Source organism: Sciurus vulgaris (assembly GCF_902686455.1).
Source record: "Sciurus vulgaris genome assembly, chromosome: 7".
In the NCBI taxonomy this organism is placed as follows: Eukaryota; Metazoa; Chordata; class Mammalia; order Rodentia; family Sciuridae; genus Sciurus; species Sciurus vulgaris.
In genome coordinates, this window is record NC_136467.1 from 80,628,197 (window position 1) to 80,655,440 (window position 27,244).

General features: G+C 36.6%; 1 protein-coding gene across 7 annotated transcripts in view; it reads right to left on the reverse strand.

Moving 5' to 3' along the window:
• The window catches only part of TPBG (trophoblast glycoprotein), a 105,167-nt gene extending 96,191 nt beyond the window's left edge, over nt 1-8,976 (reverse strand). Inside the window, exons 1-2 of one of the 7 annotated variants that reach the window (XR_013764911.1) lie at nt 7,611-7,878; nt 6,777-6,891 (exon numbers count right to left, since the gene is read on the reverse strand). Coding sequence is in view for 5 of the 7 variants with exons in the window: in XM_079146320.1 (XP_079002446.1) it covers nt 5,280-6,554 (1,275 nt within the window). In the remaining 2 variants the exon portion in view is untranslated. Of the gene's footprint in view, nt 1-4,123; nt 6,892-7,050; nt 7,110-7,159; nt 7,192-7,261; nt 7,580-7,610; nt 7,879-7,971 lie in introns of those variants that run through there. The other 6 variants (XR_013764912.1, XM_079146320.1, XM_079146318.1 and 3 more) reach the window with 6 other exon arrangements.
• Between the last annotated feature and the right edge of the window lie 18,268 nt (nt 8,977-27,244).

Sequence of the window (27,244 nt, forward strand, 5' to 3'; positions counted from 1 at the left end):
CGGAACTATGAGAATAGGTGAAAGAAGTATGGAAATCTATGAACCTCCATTACATCTTGATAACACCCTCAGATTCTTTAAAACATATTATTTAATATTTAATTTTCATAAAAAGCTGTACATATCTTAAGCTTTTGCTTCCTCAAAACAAACATTTCCTTACATGAACCAAGTTAAACTGTGAACCCCAAGTAAGTCCTATCATCATAAAATGTCAGCTAAATATCAAAAGGATTTTTATAAACACTAACATGTAAGTTAGTGATATAGTAATCATAATAGTTCATCTTAAACCACATCTCATTATAAATAGTTAAGCAAACCTAATTTCCCATGGGATTCATTAAAAGGTACCCGTTAAATAGTCTTCTCAAAATTCACACAAATGACAAACTTCAATCTGTGACATGTATACTACAGCGTGAGAACACTGGGATTGCTGTGTGGTCCTGCACATGTAAAGACAGTAAATGGGCACATCAGCAGCAGAGCTGGCAAGGTCTGGCTGGTCAGTCTGCTGATTTTCCAGGATGATTATGAATTTGCATTGGTTTAGCAACCCTGTCTGGTCTAGGCCTTTGGAGGATGGTAGCATGCACCTGCAATGGGTGTGGGCTAGGAGAGCAGACCACAGCATGCAAAGTGGACTGTCTCACCTGGTGATTAGTTTCACAGCCATGAACTTGGTTGGTCTCATTTGGTTCATTTTCTCACCAGCTGAGCTAACTCATCTTTAAGATAGAATCATACAAGCTAGCACAGCATTCTAGAATTTTTAGCTTTCTTTTCAGAAGAAATATCACCAGTACATTTCCAAAATATTTCCTATCATGTAATAGACTCAGAGGGGCTTTATAGTAATAAGATTGTCAGAAAAAAATTATTTCAAAAACAGTTAAATATATTCAGGGGTCTGAAACAGTAAAACTTTCAAAATATGGAAATCTGAAGCAAACTGAAATATTCTGTCAAAGCAAAAAATGATAAAACAAATAAATTCACCAAAGCGATTGCTTTCTTTTTTTCTTTTCTGTTTAGCTAGACACAGGAATTTCAAAGGTCTTAAGGTAGGTTGTTAATAATATTAAGAGAGCTAAAGGGGCACTGGAATCTTGTCCTGCCTGTCATTATGTAAGTCGCAATTATCAATTTCTCATTTGTAGATGGGAAACTGGGTTTGACATGTCTAAGAGTCCTTCCTATTTCAAAATATTAAGAATCCATATTCTTATAGATATATAAATCATATATTTAATATTATATTAAAATCTATATTTTTAAAAACCCATGGATAAGATGGAGCTGCTAAAATGATCTAAGATAAGACATAAAATTTTGAAAAGCCTGCTTTTTAAAATCAAAAGTCTTTAAGAGTTAGAATGAAAAGATAATACAAAACATCCTGAAGGAGCCAGGGTTTTTTTTATCCCCCCCCACCCCATCTGAAAGGAGACAGGGTCACCTGGATAGCGCAGAATATATTTTCTTAAACTAATTATTTCTAGTGCAGCACTGCAGTATTGCTGATTTTTAAAAGACACTATCAAGGTATTTTCCACATTATCTAGAAATATAATTTCCTCCCCTTTCCTCTCCTTTACTGTGAAAGATCCTTGCACAAGTGTAAACCTGAATTTCATCTAATAATTTGTCTTCACTTTATGGTGCTGCTCTGAGGCTGGATAACTGAATGGATTTCAGAGCAGAAAGAAAGCATGTGCCAAATTGTTTTTAGCCTTGCAAATCCTCACAGTGTCTCTTAGCATAGTCTTTGGAGGAAAATTAAAAATGGAAAGCAGAAATGGTATGAGATAAACTCTTGAAAACTACAGTTGCAAAGCCTATAATGTCTTCAATAAGGGAAGCCCTACATGAGAACAACAGGTCAAAATGGACAGAGTAAAACAATTCCTAAAGAAAAAATCAGTTCATTTGACTCTTCTTTTTTACAGACACTCAATTAAAATGACAGAAAACTAAGATATGTTAATTCTAATTAAACACTGAGATGAGCATAATCCATATTCATTGTCAGTCTTGCTCCTTTATTTCAACCCAGCCTTCCCTTTCACACCCTGCAAGTGTGTAGCTACTTCTTCTAAAAACAAACAAACAAACAAAAAACAACATTGAATGTGCTTCAAAGTCTCCCTATTTTATAAGAAAAAAAAAATCTATCAGCTGCTATGCAAATTTGCCTCATAGGTCACCAGTGACAGCAAAACTGATATTATAGAAACTAATACTACAATCAAAGAGGAGAGTTTCAATTCAGGTTCAGATAGGTGTATTGCACTAAAAATCTTTATTACTTTACACAGAAATTTATTGGACATTTTAATAGCTTTTTAAATTAAGGGATAATTTTTAAGGTATTTTTTCAACTTTCTTCAAATTAAGCTTGTAATGGATAAATGAAGGATGCTTTCTGCTCAACACTAAAGGTCAGTAATAAAGTATAATGCCAACCAAAATAAATTTGTAAAAATGAATTATTTCTAAGTGTTCAGAAATAATAATGCAAGACAGTAAAAAACTATTTACAAGTCTACTTGTTTTATTTTTAAGTAGTCACAATACTTTTGCTTTTATTTCCTGTTTCCTATATCCTCATATATTTATTGGATTTATATAACACCTATCTTCCAAGAAACTCAGAATATCTTGAGGGGTTATAGACTTTGTATATTATGACTGCACAAATATCAACTAGTTGTCAAACAACAATTTTTTACCTTAAGAATTTTCTATTGCCATCTTTTGGAGAATAGCAAGGAGTGGTGTGATAGAAAACAAAGCCGTGGCAAATTGGGAAATCTGTACAAAGAAGGAGGTAAAAGAGGAAAGAAGTCATAACTTCAAAAATGCTACCCACCTAACAGACAGAAACCCAGCTTCACTTGATCAGAATCATCATTGCTTCAGGGAGGTGATGAGAAAAGTAGACATCAATCTACTGCTTTCTTCAATTGTAGATAATTTTTAAATTGTATTCAATTTTTAACAGTATCTTGTGATAAAGAAACAATTCTGAATAGAGGCTCTATCAATATATAATTTGCTTTCTACAGTATCAGCGAACATACCAACTAAAGTTAATCAGTAGCTTATTCTTAAGATAGTGTGCTGTTATTTATTAGACGCTTTCACTATTTTTGGTAGGCTAGAGTATCTTCATTGTTCTTAGGAAATAATGGCAGTCAGCCAGTTTGTGAATCCCTGGTGAAAACTTGAAATCTGTAATGGAATTATGGAATATTAAGAATTGCATATTTAGCCTTTTCTCAGGTAATTATAGGATCTGAAATATAACCCATAAATAATGAATACTATAAAATTTCACAAAATGAGTCCTGTGGAACTTAAAGTAGTAAAATGTCTGTTGTGACTACACTGTATAATAATCTAAACAAGGAATAGATTCACACAGAATAGAGAGCCCTATTTCAGAAACTTCTGAATTTACTTAAATAAAGAATTAGCAAAGATTTCTAAAAACTAAAGTACTAATTCTATTGTATTTATAAAAATATGAAAATTTAAAGTTTATTTCAAATATAAAACACTGTACAGCATAACAAATTTAAAGGTAATGTAGGCAGGTCTTAAGACTTACTGATGTATATTTACCCAATACTTTAAGTTAGGTAATAAAGGCTAAATATAAATCACTTAATGGCTTGGAGACTGATTAATAAAATTTACTTTTCAGATTAAATAGCTGATGATAAACTAAAAAAAAAAAAATCTATTATCAATGCTATCAATTGATTAATAGTCACGTTTATTTATAAGTAAGTATGATTTATTCCTTATGAAAGTATATATGCCTATATAGAGCTTAGCTAAAATAAAAATATCTTCAAATTGTTAAATCCTGAACAGGCCATAAAAATCTCTGATTGAGACACATATTCACATAAACACAGACATTTATCTCTGGTTATTTCCTTAAGCTTAAATTCAATTATGGCAATTTTAAAAAAATATATTAGCTGGGTCTCTGATGTATATTTCATTTAAATGCTTTTAAAAAATATTCTCAAGAAAAATATAAGTTGCAATTTACTTTATAATCTCAGGAATTTTTTTTTAAATTTACACTTTTATATCTTTTACTTCAGAATATTCTATATATTTAAGATCCTGCTTCTTTATACATTTGCATTATATTTGTTTTACACTCTAAAAATTCATAGAACAAGTTCATTCAGAGTTTTATTAAGTAAATAATATTGTTCTGCCCTAACAACTTCATTAATCCAGAAAAAGTTCCAAACTATGAAGTGTTTATCATACAGAATTCTTTACTCTTACCAATTTCATAATGCTCTTACAAAATTGTTTCATGAATAGCATTAACTTTGGGACCATGAGAAATCTAGTCACATAAATATTCAAATTCTCTATTTAAATCCTAAAAGAATTCACCACTTCAAAACTATCTCCCAAATCTATTTATGTAAGACCTTGTTCAGCTTGCTGACCAATAATTTAATTATCATTGGAACCAAGACATTCAGTATTATTGCCCTTCATCCTTTTTTCAAATACCAAACTTGAACACAGTGTAATTCTTTTAAGAATCTTTATTGAATTTTTTTCAACAATTCAGTCTGTTTGATCTTGATGCAGTTTATAAGAAGAAAAAATTCAGTACAGTTTCATATAAACTGCAATCAGAAAAAGTACTTTACTTTGTGAAAGTTATCTGAAGTTGCAAGTTATTTTTTATAATATGCAGAACAGTAAAATGTAAGCATGCTCTTGGATGCAGGTGCTCCTGTGCACTACGGAGTTATTTTTAAGAGCTTGCTAAGGTCTGCAGGCAGTTCATGGGATGCATGAGGATAAAACTGATATTTATGAATAAAGTATTTTTCTCAAAAAAAAAAAAAAAAAGTTGAGGCAGCTTCTGTTGAATGCTATCTGTGTAGGTACACTTGCTACACCTTGAACTGTACTAAGAGAAACAGCAAGGAGTCCATGTTCATGCTGAAACTTGGAAAATCACTCCACATGTGTTGAGCAGTTCCAAGAAAAGAAAAAGGGCAAAACACTATGCACAGTTGTTCAACGTCTTACATTCTTACATTAATAGAACACACCAAGAGACTTTACATAACAAGGAAGCGGAAACCCCTTCACTGCTTTCAGTCAAAGTCAGTGGTGTCTACAGTGGAGGGTGGAAGTAGAGCAAGCCTAATACTTGGATAAAGCTTAAGTCTACACCTCATGCAGAGTTGTCCTTTTTTGTCCCCCCCGTCCTCTAATGTTTCTCAGACATCTGAATTAGAACTGAGGTTTGTTAACCTGGGGTCCGCATTGATCTCATATCTGTAATGATACCCTTCCATGTGATCCCTGCAGGCATCTCTGATGTTATGCATCCACTTTTTTATCCCCTTACGGTTCAAATATAAAACAAGGAGGAAAATAGCGCCTATCAGAGCTAAAACAATACCAAGGAAGACATAAGAAGTCTGCAGGGATGGTGGGAGGATAGGGTCACAGTCCAGGTCAGAGCTGCTGAGTTCCAAGAGGACCCGATTCCTCATTTTTTCCGGGAATGCACAGGTGAGCCTGGCTTTGCCCTGCACTATCTCGGTCTCCTTGAGCCAGTCCACCATGTCCGCCATGTGGCAGTCGCAGACCCAGGGATTGTTGTCCAGGAATAACCTGACGTGGGCCAGGCCTTGTAACTCCGTCAGGGTGCCATTATGAAGGACCTTGAGAGCATTGTCCTCCAGGTGGAGGCTTTCTAGGTGTGTCAGGTTGCGGAAGGACACGTAGGTCAGGCTCACCAGCGAGTTGTTCCGCAGGTCCAGGTGCCTGAGGCCGGGCAGTTGGGTGAGCACGTCCCGAGGTAGGTAAAGGAAATTATTGCTGCCCAGCTCCAGGCAACGCAGCCCGCGTAGCGCGTGGCCAGTTCGCAGGGCCGCGGCCACCATGCCCTCGAAGCTTCGGTTCTGCTTCAGTAGCTGGTCTGCAGGGGGCACGATATGGTTCAGGATCAGTTCCACCAGGGGGCTGGGAACAGAAGCATTGGTGTTGCCCGAAAAGGCGAAGGGGCTGATATAGGCGAGTGGGTTGTGGCTGAGGTCGAGCTGGCGTAGGCTGGGCAGATGCTCGAAGGCGCCGGCGTGCACTTCCACCAGGCGGCTGCCGCTGAGGTTGAGCGCGGCCAGCTCGGCTAGTGGTGGCCGGCGGGCAAAGGCGCTGGAGGGGAGCACGGCCAGCTGATTACCCGTGAGGAAGAGGTTGCGCACGTAGAGTGGCAGGTCCGCAGGCACCTCGGTCAGGTTGCGGTTCACGCACTTGACGGTGCGCGCCGCCTCAGAGCATTCGCACAGCGGCGGGCATTGGCCCGACAGCGGGGGCTGAGCAGACACCGCTGAGCCCAGGGACGACACTGAAGAGGTGGAGGAGGACGCGGAAGACGTGGGAGAGGACGAGGAGACCCAGCCCAAGAGGACCAGCGCCAGCCGCGCCAGCCGCGCCAACCGCAGCCGCCCGTCCCCGGCGGCGGGGCCCCGGGAGCACCCCCCAGGCATCGCGGCTCGCGTCTTCCCGGAGCTGGGCTGGGCCGGCGCCCGCTCCGAAGGCTCGGAGGTTGGGCCCGGAGGGTGCTGGCCGGCCGGAAGCGCCTGGAGAAAACTTTCCTCTGGTGGGAGCGGAGGAGGACCACCGCAGCCGGAACTTGGCTAACCCCCTAGCCACCGGGCGTCCCCCTCCCGGGGCCGACTCCCCCGCCCTTCCCTCCACAAAGTACGCACGGCGGGTAGGGACGCTGGTCTCCGCGCTCCTCCTCCCGCTCCTCTTCCAGCGCCGCCCCGGGTGGCACCTCCTCGCCTCTTCGGTTGGCGCCTGTCGGTGGATCCGCTGCGCGACCTGGGACAAGCGGGAGAGAAGCGTGAGGAGCCGGGCGGACGACGCTCCCGGGAGAAGTAACCGGCCTCTGAGAGCCAAGTGGTCTCCACTCTGTCCCCAAGACCCCCTTCCGAGCGACCGCACAGTCCTCGCCTCCCCAAGCCGCACCGCACATCCTACCCTGGAGCAATAGATAGTTCCAAGACCCGGAGCGCCAAGTCTTCCCTCGCCTCGGCCCACACTATATATACCCTTCTAGCCTCCCGCCCTCCTCCTTCCCCGATCTCACACTTCTCCCGCCTCTAACTTCTCGCTTAATCCCCAGCGTCTTCCCAACCAAACTTCTCATTCTTCCAGTTCCTTTCTCCCACCGCCTCCGCGGACCACCTGCCTTCCGGGGTCTCCGCCCCCGCCCGGACCTCTCCTCCCGGTCCAGGTTAGGATGAGGGGGAAGTTTCAGGTTACAGGAGTCCTTTGATCTCTCTTTGAATCTTCTTGTATTAATGGGAAACGGAGGGCCGTAGTACTGTCGCCCCCCAGCCCACGCCCCGCCAGTCGCTTCGATCCTAGAGGGGGTTCAAGTCATCTCTAAAGGAGGGAAGGGAGTCCGCGAACAAAGCGGCGGTGGGAGTCGAGGCTGGGTGGCAATCAGAACCAAAGCGACTCTCCAGCCGAGGGCAGGGAGGGGCCCTGGCGCCACCTCTGGACTCTTGCTTGGTCGCTGGGTCCCCACCGCTCACCTCCGCGCCCGCCACCTCCAAAGCCAACTCCGAGTCCCACCAGAGTCCCGGCGACTTCCGGGCTCTGCGCTGCGAGCGCCGACTCTCCTAGTACCCCAGCCCCTGGCCCAACCTCCACAGCTGGGAAAAACCAACCCGGGGGGAGGGGAGGGCCTGGCCTGCCGGAGGGATTTCGGCCGCGCAGCCAACCTCGGCAGCCCTAGGTAGGGTGGACTTAGGAAGAGAGACTGGGGGAGTCGGGCTGCGCGCCTCCTCCTGGTGGAAATCAACGAGGAACAAGCCGGAAAAGGTGAGGGAATCCCTTTCTCTTCCCCCTCCCCGGCATCCTTTGGTGGTTCTACACTTTGCATACTGTATTTACCTCGGACAGGAACAAAACCGCTGGTGAATCTCGTGGAATTTACCCCTGCTTAGGGAGCCTTTGGCAACGACGAGATAAAGGCGTGACAGAGCAGCGCAAAGCAGCAGCAGCAGCAGCAAAAAGAAATGAGCTGAAATGTACAGCGGCAATAGCAAACGCCCAGCAGGGTGTAAGGGAGCTTCAGAAAGTCTCCCCACCAAACTGGGCCCTTTGGCTGTCAGCTTCAGATTTAAGTGATGTTAATGCGTTCCCACCTGTCCCGCCCCCGCATGTCTTGGGTAGTTATGGAACTTGTGAAGAAAGAACCAACTTGGGGAGGGTGGGTGAAAAAGATTAGTGGACAGGAGACTCATTCTTGATTCACTAGGTTTTCTCCTCCAAAAAATGAAAAACAGAAGAAAGAAAACAGCAGCCAAAGCATCTTAGAAACAAAAGACAAATAGCAACGAAGTGAGTCAACCGCAACGCGGACCCGCCCGCCCCACCCCCTCCAGTTGTGGTGCCTTATGTCAGTGCAAGTAACTTAAGCCAAGAGAACTTACTGGGTGGGATGAGGAATAGACAAGGCTGACTAGGGAGTGCAGAAGTTTGTCCCAAAGTCCAGAGTCCCAAGGGGAACCCTACAGGCAGCAGGAGTATGGAATTGGGGAAAGAACTGGGGGTTTGATTACAGGAGGGATCTGTTATTATATTGGACAGATTCTTGGATTCTGAAAGCCTTGTCATTGCTCTCTTTAAAACTTCATATCTCCTTTACCTGATCAAATAATTTCCCTCATAGAAGGTCATTGTTATTCCAGGTTTCTTCATATTAGAGGGAAAAAATGGCATTAGGGGAAATGGTTGAAAGAATTAAGATCTGTTATAATAAAAAGGATCAAATAGGGAAGGCTGAAGTTTGTTCCTGTGACATGTCTTTAGTGTGAAGGCCCCAACTCTGCATGTATTCATGATTAGTAGAAAGGGTCTGCAGAAACAACAAAAATGGGCCAGACAAAAGCTGCAGAGACTGGAGATACAGAGATTTGTGCAAAAGAAAGTTTCATTAATTTGCATCTTCAGCACATTTATCTAAATCCCTTTCTCATTTTTTGCAACATAAATGTGAAACATTTTTGCAAAAAGAATCTCAAAAGCTGTAGTCATGTTCTGTATCCCAATTGTGGTGATGTTATATAAATCTATACATGTGTTAAAACTCATGAGACTTTTTACACTATAAAGAGGCAGTTTGAGAATATGATAATTTTTAAAATAAAATTAATTAAAACTGCAGTGATGCTGCGGTGTGATCTTAAACTGATTTTAACAAAAAAGCAACTGTTCTGGTTGAAGAGTGTGATTTTAGAATTTAGAAAAACAATACATATTCTTATCTGATCTTCAAAACAGCTTAGTGGCAAGATAATTATAATTAGTATTTATGTGTTCTGGTGGTTGTTATCGTTCTTTCTGTACTGAAGATTGAACACAGGACCTGGCAGCATGCTAGGCAAATGCTCTACTACTAAGCTACATCCCCAGTCTTTTAAAATTTTACACAGTCTAACTGAGTTGCTTGGGCAGACCTGGAATTTTCTATCCTCCTACCTCAGCACCCTTCCAGGAGCTGGGATTACAGGAATGTGCTATGACTGGTTTGTGTATTTCTTTTTCTTAATCTTTAAAATAGGACCACTAAACCGGTTCAGTGGCATGCACTGAGGCAGGAGGATCTCCAGTTCAAGTAACATAGTGAAAATCAATCTCCAAAACAAAACAAAATAAAAAGAACAAGACACCCCCCCCCCCAAAAAAAAAAAGAAAAGAAAAGAAAATTAGAATCACTAATAAAACTTTCAGGCATTTTCATGAGAATTGAAATAATGTATGTACATACTTAGCAAAACCACCTGTTGTTACTGTTTTCTCCTTAATTACTATCCCTCCTGTCATTTTTGGTGACCTATTTTATCTCTGCAACTGTTAGTGACAGAAGTACAAGGAAGTATAATTAAAGATCTCCTTAAAGTAGAGTTTCCAAATTTAACAAATAAGAATTATGGGACTCCCAGTTAAACTTGAATTTCAGATAAACAATGAAAAAAAGTTTTGGTAAAAATATGTTTCATTCAATATTTGGGAAATTCTTTCACTAAAAAACTTGTTTCCAGTTGAAATTCAAATTCAATTTGGCATCCTGCAATTGATCTAGCACCAAAGCAACTCATAATCTGGTAAAGAAACAGAAACATAAAGTCTCAGTGCAGACTTGAGTGCAATTTGGTGTGTATATCTTCAGTCCCATCCTTTTTGTATATATTTTGCTTCTGTTTCTGTTATTTTTATATGAATGAGATCCAGAGTACATGTATCATTCACAGTCTTTCTTTTTAAAAAACAACCATATATATTTTTATTTCCATCATATAGGTATGCTTTGAGACTGTGGAATAGTCCATTTTGTGGATTATTACTCTACAATTTTTTAACAGCTCAATTGAAAGACATTTAGATCAGTAACTACTTTTTAAAGAAGTTTTCTTCAAGTAAGAAAAACTTACTAGGATCAGTTCTATTTTGATTGTCTTAAGCATTTAATTATCTTAAATTATCATACTTTCTTTACTCCTGACAGCTTGAAATTTTTTGTGCATGATGCTATTTACATGCCTTAAAGCGGGACAGAGGATTTCAGAGCACATTTTTTTCCTCCATTTATTCTTCCATTTCAAAAATGAAATAAAGGAAAGATCTGAATGTCCTGACAAAGAAGAACCAGTTTAGTGTATCTCAATAGGTCACACTGTAGCCTCCAGAAAAATGTCTCTACACTATCTTTTACATAGATTATTTCTACAGAAAACCATTTCTATAATGGCACAAAGAAAAGTCATCAGCAAATTACTGAAATATTGCTGTTAAATCCCAAGAAGTCAAGGAATAAGTAGATTTTTTAAAAAAGGTGAGTGATTATGGTCATTCTTATGATAGCTAGCAAAGTTATACCATGAGGTCCAGACATACAATAACCAAGATTCTTAACACTAGTTAATTTTCATCCTTGCTTAATTAGCAAAGGAGTTGAAAAAGGTGAACATTCTTAAACCTGAAAAATACCCCAAAGTCAAGTCCCCATGAACATCAAGCATGTATGTTATAAAACCATGAACCAACACTAAAAACAACCAACTTGAGAGTCACAGTGACAAAAAAAGAAAAAAATCATACATATGGAATAACGATTTTTTTTTAAACTGTAAATGGTTAAAAACAAAACCCTATTCTCATGCGCTGATTTCAAATAACTTTAGAAAGAATGGTCTTCTATTCTTTCAAGGAGGATGGGTGCTAGTAAAACAAGTATACTAAACATGTTTTGAAATTCATTGGAGATTAAATATCTATTAAAGAAAGAACAAACTAAAAGGCTGTGATAGACTAGAAAGAATAAACTAGCTAGTTAGAAGGATGAGAAAATATTGAAAGACAAAAACAATTATATAGTAATACACAGAGCTCTCTTTATAGCTATCACTATCACTGAACTTTATTTAGTTCAATAAATGCTTTTTTAGTTGGGTATGGAATCTCAGCTACTGGAAGCTGAGGCTGGAGAACACAAGCTCAAGGACAACCTGAGCAACTTAGTGAGACCCTGTCTCCAAGTTAAAAAAAAAAAAATCAAAAGCACTGGGAATAGAGCCTAGTGATAGAGTACTTGCCTAGTGTGTGTGAGTCCCTAGTTTCCATCCAGAGCATCACAAAAAGTAAATAAATAAATGCTTTTTTAAGACTTCATCATATGCCTCTACCTATTCGATACACTAGATAGGATTAAAAATCTTTTCCCTCAGATAACTCACAGACTAAGGCGAGAGCACACTAACGGTTACAAAACAAAGCTCAGGATGAAGTGGGAGAATGACAAGAGACGACTTCACTAGATGGTAATGCCTGAGTTGCATTTTGAAGTATTAGTAAGAACTTGCCAGACAAAAACTCAGCAAGTAGGTTATAAGACTCAGAATGTTTTTCAGTTCTGGAGACTACATGGGGAAGAACACAGCTACAAATGAGAGAGTGGTACAGGTCAGATTTGAAATATGGTGGGATCAGATTACTGACTTCCAATCTAAAAATTGTGCTTTACCTTATAGTGCTGGGGAACCAATATAGGTTTTCAGCAGGGAAATGACACGTAATTCAACATGTGTCTTGAATTACAAGCAGACTGAGAAAAAGCAGCAAAATTGGGAGGTCCAAGTGAGAGATGAAACACACTAAGGCAGAAGTAAAACATTACCGTGCAAGAACAGATTATAATAGACCAGTGACTCTCGACAGTGTGGCACTGCCCCTAGTGGGCATTTCGTATTCTTCTGGAGGCATTTTTTGGTTGTCAGCAATAATTGAGGAGAGCTTTGGGCATTTAGTGGGTAGAGGCCAGGGATACTAGACATCATGTGATTAGAGGACCAATTCTGTACAATAAAGAATTCTTCTGTATCCCACATAAATTTCAAATAGCCATTTAGGTATTCACATGGATGAAACCCTGAAGTTTCAGCCTAGAAACAACTCCATTTCACATTTAAACTCCAAATTATTTTCATGTGCTTTTATTACACCAGAAATACAACTACATCATTTATTAAGGGAAGACTGTATATTGTTTTGTTTGGAAATTTGCCAAAACTTTATCTCCAGCAGCTACACCTCTCATTCTATTTGAATCGCCCACATATCCACTTTCGTTAGTTTGCATTTGTAGTTGCATTTGCAGTAATTTTTATTTCAAAATGTCTAATACTAAAACAGCTATTCTCAATAGATTTGGAACATTGGTCTAACATCTCTTAAATCCTAGCTTATTTATAGAGTGGAAGTATATTACCACTTCGTTAAAGTTTTCAATGTACTTATTCCCAAATATTTCTATGTCGAACCACATATGTTATTTAATATGCAATTACTCTCCTTTTATTTCTCCTTTAATATTATGGTTAATATAGTACCTATGTATATTTAAAATTGTTTGCGAAAGTTACATTTTATATAATTAAGGAGGCTTTATAAAATATTTGTTTTTAAAAGGAAACATTGGTTTTAGAAAATTTTAAAATAATCTGTATAGATCTTTAAGAGAATCTACAAATCTTGGTGATTTATTCACTATGGAGGTTGGAATACAGACATTTATAATTCTAAAAATTATAATATTACCATTAATTTCTTTATTTTAAATGATGGACAAGAGAAATTCTAATGGTTTGCAACAAGAATCAGGCTTGATTGCGAGGAAGTTGAAATATACCAAGAGAAAAGATAGAAACTGAACTTATCTGTTTAAAGAAGAACCTGCCTTATTTAGTTGAAATCATTGTCTTTTAAAAAGAAATTGTGGTAAATATTTAAATCAGCCATGTTATTCAATCTCCATTTTAATGTAAATTAATTAAACTTTGAAGATGACATAAAAGAGTTTCCATTTCTTTAGTTTTTTCCCCAGATGGTTCTAAACCAAAACTGGAATTCAGCCAAAAAATGGAGCAGTTGCAAATGTAGCTACCTTCCAAATTCAATTAATTTTAATTAAATTTAATTTAGTTCAATAAATATTTATTAATGTGCTTTCTTTCTTGTAGCATTTACTTTGCTTTCCAAACAGAACCACCCCCAAAGCCGCAATTCCCTTTAAAAATTGTCTAATTGTGGCATATTGACAGGCAATCTGTTGTGCATCCATGGTAGATGGTCAGCAGATAGACTGAGACCACAGTTTGGGCATGTGATTCCAACTTCAGTAATCTATTTTTATAAGTCTTACCCAGCAAGCTAAAGTACATAGGTCAATAAGATGACTAGGATCACTGCTTCAAATGTTCAAATCCAATAAGTGAGTGTTTATTAAATTTAGTTTAGATCTCCTATATAAAAGCTGAGGAAGAAAATACCAAAAGATGTTATGTATTTTGGAATAAAAATTTATCATACTATCTTGGCAGTGAAAAAAAAAAATAAAAGGAGATTAAAGAGTTTAATGAGGGAGACAAAAGTCAAACCAGTGTCAAATTATATGACTGAATGGTGTGTAGTGTGGGTGATGGGAGAATAAAGTGGGGTCAGAGAACATGCCAAAGAATGCCTATACTAAACTTGAATAAAGGCCTTCTGGAGGAATACATGACTCAGGAGGTACTTTAACTCAACAAACAGTAATGTGATAACATTTACAAAGGGATGATATTAAAAATAGTTTAGAATCAGAATGGCACAGACACTGACCTGTCAGTATTCAATAATCAGGCAGGGCTTCACCTATAAAGAATTAATAGAACTTGAATGAATCAGACAACTTTCCTATGTTCATATATGAATACACAACCAGTGAAACTCCATATCATGTACAACCTCAAGGATGGGATCCTAATTAGAATAAATTATACTCCCATGTATGTATAATATTTCAAAATACATTGTACTGTCATGTATACCTAAAAAGAACAAATAAAAAAGGGAATATAAAATAAAGCTATTAGTTTATTGACAAAAAAGAATTAATAGAGAATTAAGAAGCTGTCTGTCTAAATAAAAGGCCCCTATATACATAAAATACTAAAGACACTTAAAGGTTTCTAGTCATGTCCACGACCATCCTCCACAGCATGAGCAGTCACTCTAAAATTGTTCCATAACTTCCAAGCTTCATGGTGAGGAGTTGGAAGCTTCTTTAAGAAGAAGACTGGGGATATGGCTCAGTGGTAGAAATGCTTACCTAGCATGCTTGAAACCCTAGACTGGATCCCTATCACCAACAAAAACAAAAACAAAAACTAGTTATTGATAAACTGAGTCTATTCATTTATTAAATAAATGTTTTTGTAGTGTATGACGAGTGCTTCTAGATGCTTCTCTGAGAACTGAGGGTGCAATGATGAATAAAAGACAGGGGCTCAATATTCAGGGAGTGTACTGGTTCTACTAGTTTATTAAATCAATGGATTCAAGTATGTAAATTTAGCTTTCTCTTTTAAAATGGAATTAAAATATTTTGACATTTGGTATGGCAAACACATACCCAAAGAATAGCAAAATACTGTGTACCTGTTAACTTTACAAATTCTAACATTTGGTTTCTTTTACAATTTGTGTGTAAATTAAAATACACAGTTTGCTAACTTTCCACTTAGTAAACACACTTGGAACCATCATAACAATAAAAAAATTAACATATTCATCATCCTTGAAAGTTTCCTCATACCTTTTTGTAATTCATGTATGTAACTCCTACCCCATCCCATATGCAGGTAACCATCAATTTGATTAATCACTATAATTAGTTTGAACTTTCTAGAATTTCATGTAAATGGATTTGTAGAGTGTATGTTTTTTAAAACCTGACATCTTTCAATCACTAAAGTTTATTTGAGATTCATGCATGTTGTTACAAGCATCACACATTCATTCCTTTTTATTTGTTTTTGCTGTGTGGTACTCCATAGTATGGATAGAGGACATTTCATTTATCCTTTACCCACTGTTGGACATTGGACTGTCTCTAATTTGAGGCTATCACATACAAGACTATGGTAAATACTTACATTTGAGTCTTTGTATGGACTTATGTTTTTATTTCTCTTGGATAACTGCCAAGAGGTAGAAAGATTGAGCACTTTCGGTAGATTTATTTGTAAGTTGTTCAGATAGTTCCAAACTGGTTTCCAAAGTGGTTTTCCAAAGTGATTATACCATTTTACATTACCACCAACAGTGCCTTTTATTTATACAGGCAGCTTCAATAAAGCTCTGCAGATATGGTTAAACTTTTTAAATTTTAGAAATTCTACAAGGTATGCAATGACAACTTATTTTGCTTTTAATTGATGGATGTTGTTGAGCACCTTCTAATGTGTTTATTTGCCACCTATATCTTCTTTTATGAAATGTCTGATAAATTCATTAGCCCTTTTTAACAATTAGCCTGTTTTAACAGTTCTTTACACATTTTATAGCTTTCAAGAGATAATAAAGTCCTACACCCAGACAAAAACTATTGAAACTCCTGATTTTACAGTAAAAATTCTACAAGCAAAACAAACAACAACAAAATGGTATTTGTAAAGGAAGAAGAATCTTACTGATTGAGGGTTTTTCCCCCTACTCTATCAGACACCAGAATAATTTGGAGCCCTATCCCTAACCCAAGTTTTGAAAACGATTTAATTTAAAAAATTATGTAACACATTTAAATAGTTGAAAATTTAAAAGAGACAGAAGGGGAACCAGATGTGATTGTCTGTCTATAGGTAGTTCCAGATACTCAGGAGCCTAAGGCAAGAGTCACTTGAGCCCAGGAGTTCAAAGCCAACCTGGGCAAAAGACCTGACCTCTTAATAAAAAACAAAAGTGACAGAAGAATATACGGCAAAAAGTCTTACCCACTTCTGTCCCTCAGCCACAAGCAATCAACTTTTATCAGGTTTTCTTGTGCATATCCTTGCATAAATATGTACATTTATGTAAATTCATTTTCACAAATGGGGTCAGACAGTACACATGGTTCAGCACTTTGTTCAGTTTAGCAACTCTCAGAGGTTTTTTCTTTTTAGTACAAAAAGACCTCTTTTGTGAGTAGTGTCCACTGGGCAGGGTATTACCTGTCTATTTACTGCACACCAAACCACCTAAAAATTCAGTGGTTTAAAACAGTTGGTATTTATTTAGAAGTATAGCTTATGCATCTGTTATTTGGTTGAGGATCTTTGATCTGAGTTGAACTTGGTTGGCAGACTGCTCATTCCGGACTTGCTCATCCTTCTGCAAATTGTTTGGAGGGCTCTATTCTACTCTGAATTTGACTAGAGCACCTTACTTGAAGACAGTTCTGCTCTCAATGAGCTCTTACTTCCTCCCAAGACCAATGGAATAGCTGAAGCATGTTATTCTCATGACAATAGTTTAAGCACAAGAGCAATCAAGCCTAACTTATGCAAGCCTTTTTTATGATACTGCTTGCATCCCATCTGTATGTGCTGTAAACAAGAGCGACTCACATGCTAAAACCAAGGAGCAGAGGAATTACACCTCACTCAAAGTGGGTGAGCACTGCAAATTGACATTGCAAAAGACTTTTATATTAAGGAAAGCCTGAAGAAATGGGTCTATTGGTGCACTCTGTCACAAATTGATAATTTACAATAATTTACTCAGTTTCCTTCTTATGGTGTTTTTGATCTTTTTCTATCACAAGTAGTGCAGTAATAATTAAGAACGTATGTCATCTTCCATGTATGCCAGAATATCCTTAGAATAAAATCATGGAAGTGAAATTCTTGATTAAGTGGTATGATATGGATTTTTGTAACTTTGAAAACTAATGTCAAAACACTATTCAGAGATGATGAATAGTAACGAAGTATATTCCTACTAGCAATGTTTGGACCATGTTATCATTTTTTAAAAGTACTTGACACTTTACATGTGAAAATAGAAGCTCTGCATGACTCCAGTTTGTATTATTCTTGTATAAGTAAGCATATAATCTTTTTATATGCTTAAAAGTCATTTATATTTTCTTTTTTGAATCTAACTACTCTTTATCTTTTGTCCATTTGTTCCAGCAAGGATTAAAAAACATATTTTCCCAATTGATTTGTAAACATTAAAGGAATTATTACCTTATTTATTAAATTATTTCCAAATATTTCTTTGATTTTGGATTTGGGTTGAGGAAATTTTTCAATAGAGTTTTTTTTTTAAATTTTGATACACTCAGATTATATTATAATAATAAAAGGGTCAATCTATTATAACAATCATAAACATGTATGTACCTAACAACAGAGTCCCAACATAGGTGAGCAACACCCAAAACAATTAGAAGGAATATTACACAATTGTAAAATAATAGTGGAAGATTTCAATACCCTCCTTTCAAGGAGAGAATATCCAAGTATATTTTAAAAATAAATAGAAAACTTGAACAACAGTATACATGATCTAGACCTAACAGACATTTACAGAATGTTCCACCCAACAATGGCAGAGATTCACTTGAACACAAGGAACATTCTCCAAGGTAGACCATATTCTAGCTCATAAAACAAGGCTTGATAAATTTAAAGTAACTAAATTTGTAGAAAATATTTCTCCAATTACAATGGATAAGAATTAGAAATTAGTAACAAAAAGAAATTGGGGGCATTTACAAGGATGTGAAAATTAAATAATATTCTGTAAATAACCAATGAGTCAAAGAAGAGGTCAACAAATGAAAATGAAGATGCAATATAATATAATTTATGGAATGCAGCTAAAACAGGGAAATTTATAGCTGTAAAAGCATCTATTTTATTTTTTTAAAAGGACATCTCAAACAATAATGCAACATTCCCTGTAAGACAATAAAAATAGAAAAAAAAAACCAGTAGATTAAATTCATGGCAAGTATAGGAAGGAAATAATAAATGTTAGAACAGAAAGCAATGAAATAGATAAAAGAAAAATAATAGAGAAAAATCAACAAAACTGGAAAACTGGGTTATTCAAAAAGATCAACAAAAATGACGAAAATTTAGACCATAAAAATACTCAAATTACTAAAATCAGGGAGTAAAATGGAGACATAACCACCAACCTTACCAAAATAAAAATACTATTAATAGCAATGTACCAACAATTTAGATAAATTCGATGAAATGGACAAACTTCTAGGAAGACATAAACTACTGAAACTGATTCAAAGAGAAATAGAAAATCTGAGTAGACCTAAAATAAGTAAAGGGACTTACTTAGTAATAATATTAAAAAAAAAAAAAAAAAAAAACAACCCCCTAGAAATAAAAGTCAACTCAGATGACTTCACTGGGGAACTCCCCATTTAAAGAATTTTTAATTCCAGTTCTAAAACTTCTCCACAAAACAGAAGAGAAGGGGACATTTTACACCCATTCAAAGATGCCAAAATTTCCTTGATACTAAAACCTGACACAGGCATAGCAAGAAACTACAGACCTATCTCTCCTATTAATATAGACATAACAATCCTTTAAGAAAACTAGCAAATCATCCAGCAAAATATAAAAAGAACTATATACCATAACCACATAGAATTTACATTCAAAAATGCAAAGTTATTTAAATTATGACAATTATTGTAATAAACCTTATCAATAGAAAAATAAAATTAAAAAGCATGGAGACATAACCACCAACCTTAACTGGTATAGGAAACGTATTTAACAAAATTCAACATCTTTTCATGATTAAAAAAAAAAAAAAACATTCTACCCATTAAAAAACAGAAGATTTCTCAGCCTGATGAAAAGCACCTAAACCAAAACAAAGCAGAACAAAAACAAAAAAACAAAACCACAAAAACATGTAGTTAATATGGCATTTAATTCTGAAAGACATTAATTTCACTTTTCAAATAGGTCATTGCTAATGAATAGAAATAAAATCAGGTTTTATTCTGTAACCTTGCTGCTGAACTCTTTCATTAGCACTAATAGCTTTTTGGTGGATTCCCTAGCAATTTCTACATATGAAAAGATCATACTATCAGAAAATACAGATAGTTCTCTTTCTTCCTTACCAGTCTGAATGCCTTTCATTTTCTTGCCCAATTTCCTTGGATCAACCTGGAATACAGGCTGAATACAGGGAATAGAGGTGGTAAGAGCAGACATCCTTGTATTGTCCCTGAATGCAGGGAGACCATTCAGCCTCTCATCACTAAATTTCACCTCAGTTGTGGGATTCTGTTGTTCTTGTTGTTATTTTTGCTTTTGCTTTGCATAGATCAATTTAATAGAACTGAGCACCTACATATAAACCCTCACCTTTGTGTTGGCTTTTGACAAGGATGCCAAGATCATTCAATGGGGAATAGTCTTTCCAACAAATTATGCTGGGACAATTATATATCCACTTCTTTAAAAAGAAAGGAATAAAGATATTTTGTATACACATTCAAAAAATTTAATTCTAACTTAGAGAGACCCTGAGCAATTTAGTGAGACCCTGTCTCAAAAAACAAATGAACAAACAAAAAATCTAGGCTGGGGATGTGGCTCAGCGGTTAAGCACCCCTGGGTTCAATCCCTGGTACTCCCCCCCAAGAAAGAAAACAAAAGAAATAAAAATTAATTCTCAATAGATCTCAGACTTAAATGTGAGAGCTAAAAGTATAAAATTCTTAGATAAACATAGAATTAAATCTTCAGGACCTTGGATTAGACCAAACCTTTCTGCACATGACACTCAAAGCACAAGCAACAATAAAAAAAAAAATCAATTGGATTTCATCAAATCTAAAACTTGCAAGCTTCAAACAACACTATCAAGAAAATAAGATAACCCACTGAATGGGAGAAAATATTTATAAATCATATTTGATGAGTAATTTGTATCCAGAATATACAAAGAACCCAATAATGAAAAAACAAATAAACCAAAAATTTAAATGGGCAAAAGATATTTAAACCAACATTTCTGCAAAAAGGATATATAAATAACCAATAAGCCAAAGAAAATAAATGTTAAATGTTATTAGCTATTATGAAAATATAAATCAAAAGCAACAATGAGATAATACTTCATCCCCTTTAAGAGAGTTGTAATAATAAATGTTAAAAAGCATGTAATTAGTGTCAGTGAGAATGTAGACAAATTGAAATTCTCAATTGAAATTGAAATTGCTGTTTGGAATGTTAAATGGTGCAACTACTTAGTAAAAGAGTTTGACAGCTCCTCAAAAATGTTAAATATAAAGTTAACATTATACTCAGCAATTGCATTCCTATGTGTGAAATTAGTAACTGCACACAAAACTTGTAAGTGAATATTCATAACAGCATTATTTACATTAGCCAAAAAGTGGAAAAAAATCCAAATGACTATCAAGTGAAGAGTGGATGAATAAATATAGTATATTTATATAATAGTGTTGTGTTCTTTTTCTGTTACTGTAACAAATACCTGAGATAAAGGTTTATTTTGGCTCACAGTTTGGAAGGTTTGGAAGGTTTCAGTCCATGGTTGTTGACCCTGATGCTTTGGGGCCTGTGCTGAGACAGCATATCTTAGCAGATGGTGCATGGTGGAGAGAAGCTGTTCACCTCATGGTGCTGGGAAGCAAAAAGAAAAGAAGAGGAAGAGTGGAAATTCCAATAATCCCTTCAAGGGCACTTCTGCAATGACAGACCTCCCACTTGGTCCCACCTCTTAAAGTGTCCACCACCACAGGAAAGCACAATGAGGACTGAACCTTTAACACATGGGCTTTTGGGGGACATTCTAGATCCAATCTATCACAAGCATTTTACTTGGCAATAAGAAGGAATGAAGTAATAATGTATGCTATAACTTCAGTAAATCTTGAAAACATTATATTATATGAAACAAACTGGTCAAAAAGCCCATATATTGTATGATTCTACTTGTATGAATTATTAAATAAGCAATTCTGTAGAGACAAAGTATATTAGTGGTTGCTGGGGTTGAACTTGGTGGTGTGGGAAATGAGTGTCTGTTAAGGGATATGAATTTCTTTTAGTGGTGATGAAAATTTTTAAAATTTATCATGGTGATAATCAATTCACTGTAACTCTGTACTAAAAATCTTTGACATGCACACTTAAAATTAATGAATTATATGGCATGTGAATATCTCAATAAGACTGTTAAAAATTATCAAATAATAACAAAAACTTGAATTAAAAGGAAATACCATTGGACAAGTGAGTTGTAAGAGCTAACTTGATGTACAATAGACCATAATTCAGAGTGTCCTGGTACTATTAGACTTTAAATTACTCATATTAAAGAACTTGATATTAATATAGGCTGATGTGGAAGGATATTCCACATGGAGACCAGGACTACATGCATAAAGTCCAGTACTTGGGGGTCTCTCCTTTTCTTTATTCATCCTCCACATTACTACTGGAGAAATCCTTCTAAAGGCAAAATTCTGAGCAGTTCACTCTGTCCTCCACGCCCTAGTGCTATCTCATCACCTCCTCAATAAGGTCCAGATCTCTGCTGTAACATTCATAGCCCTTTGTGCCATTTGCCTCAAAACTGTATACCATACTTTTACAGTAACAGTTTATGGGTCCCTAAACATCTTTTACTTCCTTTCCCTTTTTGCCTCTCTCCCTCCCTCCCTCCCTCTCTTCTTCTCCCTTTCTCTCTGTCTGTGTCTCTGTTTTCTGTATATTCAACACTGTATTGCTTTTTGTTTATTTGTGTTTGTTTTGTCTACCTGGTAAACTCATATTTACCTTCTAATACTCAGCTTAACTTCACTTTCTTCTTGAAACCTCCTGACCTCAGAAAGTGTGTACTATTCCACCTCTTTCATAGTACAACTTGAAATATCTAAATAATCAAATACCTGAATTTGAAATACCTAGCTAATAGGATTTTTGAAGAACTTTTGTACTTTTCAGTAAAGTTTAGAAATTGTATCATAACATTTTTAATGAAAACAGATTCTTATTCTCTTTCCTCTGTTTTATATTTTTTATGAGATGGTCAGTCAGGTGTGACCATAAGAAACAGGTGAGACTCAGGGAGAAAAAAAGTATATTATACTCCAGGTCCCAGAAACAGTCACTGCACACTGAAAAGGTGTCACAGGGAAAGCAACTCCAAGGGAGCAGGGTCAACCAAACAGAGGGAAAGCAGCAAGAGGGAGGGCCCATGGGCAACACCTTGTTGGAGTTCAGGGTGGGTGCACAAGAAAAGATGAGAGGAAATCTCCCTGATGTGTTTGTGTGTCACTAGATCACAGACAGGGGGAGTCAAGAAGCATCCCTTTTGGCAAGGGCTGTGCTATTACACTGATATACCTGATTGCCTGGGAGAGGTGCTCAGAGCCTGTTTGTGGGAATGTTGAGGCATCAGGAAAATATGAGGTTTTAAGGGTTAAAATACACACTCTCTGCAAAAGAAAAGAGTAAAAACATAACCATAAGGAGACAGTTTTCATAATATCAATTTAAGACAGGGGATACTAACTGCATTAAGCCATGGAATTTAGCTTGGTACTTCAGCAGCTTGGTGTTAGGAGCAGTTCTGAAATAAAAAAAAACTTATAGAAACTCACACAAAGAAAAAAATTTACAAATGCTAATTTGGAGACTGTTACTGAAATATATTTTTAAGTAGTTGTCTAATATATGTTCTAAATATATGAGGTGATAGGTCAATACAACAAACCGATTTTATCAGTTTATCACAAGCAGTTCATTATAACTTTGTCTATGAACAGAATGAAAAAATATGTTTATTAGATTATGGGTTGTATATAATATAAAAAGTGCAGAGTATCTAGTTATTTGAACATTTGAAATATGATTTATTATAACTTCTGATAGCTTTGCTGAACTTAATTTTCTATTATGCTTTCTGTTGTAAATTCTTCCATGTGTGTAATCTTATTATAAATTGCTTTTCAGTTAAGAAGCACACATATAATGTCCCATTTTATGGCAAAATCTTTATTAAGAAAACACTTCTAGGCTCAAGAAAACTGCAGTATGTTGTTGTTGATACAAACATTTCAAAAATTTTTGTTTCTAATGTTTGCTTTCATAATTCAAAAGGTTTATGGCTTAAAAATAGACCACAAGACCTTTAGAGAAGTACACTGTCTTGTTTTTTTGATCCTAGTATGTAGTTGTCAATGTGGTAAAAGCCTATCTCAGAACTCTGTCTTTTCTAAAGCCAAATCTTATTATTAAACTTATTAAACTTCAGCTTGATGGGATCACAGGTGGAGTAGGTTTAAAGAAATTTCCAGTCTGAGTGTGTGGCTCAGAGGTAGACAACTTGCCTGGCATGTGTAAGACTGTGGGTTTGATCTCTGGCACCGCAACTCTCTCTCTCTCTCTCTCTCTGTCTCTCTCTCTCTCTCTGTCTCTCTCTCTCTCTCTCACACACACACACACACACACACACACACACACACACACACACACTCGCATTTCCTCTAAGTGGGCTTCTTGATTTTTAGCACCTCCAGTCCAGACACATGTCCTTGGAGACCATGCAGGTACACTCCTACCAGAACCCACAGTTTTGCATTGGAGGCATGAAGCCAGGACTTGTGGCATATGTCATGGGTTTGAAGCAGCTTTTGTCAGAACAGACATCTCAACAGTCTAAGGGACCAGTCCTGGACTCACTTCTTTAAGTAGCTAATCATAAGTCAGAGATGCAGACTCCCAAGAGACATACAAGATGACTTTCAAAGTGTAGTAAGAAAATATTAGAGTTTTCATTCACATAATTTGTTTAAAATTTGAAAGAAATGATAATTTATTAATGTTTAATACATAGATAGCCAAAATATTTTGCTTGATATATCCTGAGTAAAAAAGTGGGAGAGGCTGACACTGTGTGTGTTCTTTCTTTGCTTACTTTAGCCTGTCAGAGTTACTAATTCTGACTCCGATCATAACCATAACCCATCACCAAGTTTAGTTCATTTCTACCTGTTGGGCCCATCTGAATTTACCTTAAGTATGATAAACAGTTTGCAGCATGCTAGTTTCTCACCTCCAGGACCAGCATCTCTCTTCTTTTCATGATTTTCCATCACCTTGGAAGTTTGCTCTGTCATAAAAGGTGCAACCCTGAAGTGAAGCTACCAGAGATAACCATAAAGTAATGGGGAATGCAAGTTGGTGGACAAATGCCCCAGCCCACACATCATCCAGGAGGTGTATTCCCCATGGGCTTCTCTGAGGGTCACTGTGGGGTTTGGGCCCACAACATCGACATGCTCATTAACATGCCCTTTATCTTTTCTCCCTTTACCTATTCCCTCCCTTGTGCTTCCTAGGATCACCTCCCAAGCAAACAACCTGCCCTTCTGTCCTTGGTTAAAGATCTTTTTTTTTTTTTTTTTTTTTTTTTTTTAATTTTTAGTTGTAGAGGGATACAATAGCTTTTATTTTATTTGTTTATGTGGTGCTGAGGATTAAACTCAGTGCCTCACACACACGAGGCAAGTGCTTCACTCCAGCCCTGGCTAAAGATCTTTACATTGAGGGAATCCAATAACACAGGGTAAGTGGATTTGTGTACTATGCTATCTAGTTGGCCAAACTAATTCTTTTTTTTTTTTTTTTTTTGTGGTGCTGCTGGGGATTTGAACCCAGGGCCTTGTGCTTATGAGGTAAAGCACTCTACCAACTGAGCTATATCCCCAGCCCCTAATTCTTATATAATATACGTTTGCTTTAAAAAGATTGGTCCAAAGAAATTCATACAGAAGATCGCACTGTTAAATAAGAGTCAGCAAATAATAAAATGACATTGTTGACAATTCTCTGAATGCGATTAAGAACTCTTTGTCAGTCAAATTGCAATATAAAAATAATGACAATCTAATCAAATGTGAAAAAAGTGGGCAAAAATTCAAAATTGTTAGGCTATTTGAAACAGGCACTTGCATTTATTAAAATGATAAACTTCATTCTATCTGAATATTGTGTTTTTAGATACTAATTGGTGATATATGATAACATCACAGTCCACAAGACATTAAAATACAGTGTTTGTTTCATCTTTATTACTTAATTTTTCTGTTTCATAACATACTTAATATATTAGCAAAGTGATGCATTTATTAATTTATACATTTGTGAATAATTTATGAACGTGTTCATGCAGTATTTTACTAATTGGGGGTACTTATAAAGATTTCTTTACTAATGAGTCCATGATTTAAAATTAAGACTTCTGCAGAAAGGATTATAGGCTTGTAACTATATAACTATCAGAAGTCACTACATTGAAATCTCTAATTTTACAGATGAGAAAAGTGAACTCCAGATAGCTTACCTGACTTTTTTAGGATCACATTTTTGATGGTACAGCCAAGATATAATGCAGGCTTTCTGACACCTAATTCGAAACCTTTCCACCTTACTATAGAGTGAAAGACATGTGATTGATTTTTCCATGATTTAGAAGGCACATTTTTTGGTGGCACAAATTCTCTGCTTCTCTCTGCTCTCATGACACACTTTGACTCAGTTTCTTTATATATACATATACATATATACTTTTTTTTGGTACTGAGGATTGAACCCAGGGGTGCCCAAACATTGAGTCACATCCCAGTTCTTTTTTATATTTTATTTTGAGACAGGGTCTCACTAAGTTGCTTAGGGCTTCGCTAAGTTGCTGAGGCTGGCTTTGAACTTTCAATCCTCCTGCCTCAGCCTCCCAAGCCATTGGGATTATAGGTGTACACCAGCATGCAAGGCTATTTTTCTTAATCTTTTAATATTTGCTGACTTTAACCCACTCCTCCATATGAATTTCTCTTTTAACTTCACTCACTGGGTCTAGACCATTACTTACATTAGTCTACATGGCAACTCCAAATTATATTTTGTTCTGCTTTATGGACTTGTCTTTTCAACTTAGTGCTGCTCATGGTTCAAAGAGGCAGAGTTAATACTCACCAACTGGTCCAGATCCTACTCTGGAGATTGAATTTGCTTTGAGCTTCAGAAACCATCCCTAGAAGATTGATTTTGCTTTGAGCTACAGGTTGCATCTCACGTGTTATTGGGCCAGTGGATCTTATTTAATCTCCGGTTTTCCCTCAAACTCTGAGAAAATTTTGGTTCTAAAATGTTCTAGAATTAGATGAAAGTTTGCATGAGGTCAAGAATGTGATTTTAGTCCTGATCCACATTTATAAGTTTAAAAATTTAATAACTATTATATTTTCATAACTATAATGGAAAAACGATTAGGATGAGTATAAAACACAGAGGTAGAGCAAAAGAAAACATAAGAAAGTGCAATGTTAAGAGAGTAGATTTTGGACTGGAGTTGTGACCCAGAGGTAGAGTGCTTGCCTAGCATAGGTGAGGCAGTGGGTTCAGTCCCCAGAACCTCATAAAAAAATTAAATAAACAAAATAAAGGTATTGTGTCTATCTACAGCTAAGAATTTTTTTTCTTTTTTTTAAAGAGAGAGAGTGGATATCTATGTCTGTCTCCCCATCTATCAGAATGGAAATAATAACTTTAGCTGCTTCAAAAGAAGACTGTATAGATTAAATAAGGTAATATATCTAGCCATTTAGAACAATAGCTGGTGAAGAGCAAACACTGTATTAAAAGGTAAAGTAGTCTTCATGAAATATAATGTTGAAGAAGTATCCATCAACTCACTGAACAATGTTTGATAATCTATTTTTCTTTCTAATAATTTTATTTTAGATTGATATTTGTTGATTATACATATTAATGGAGTT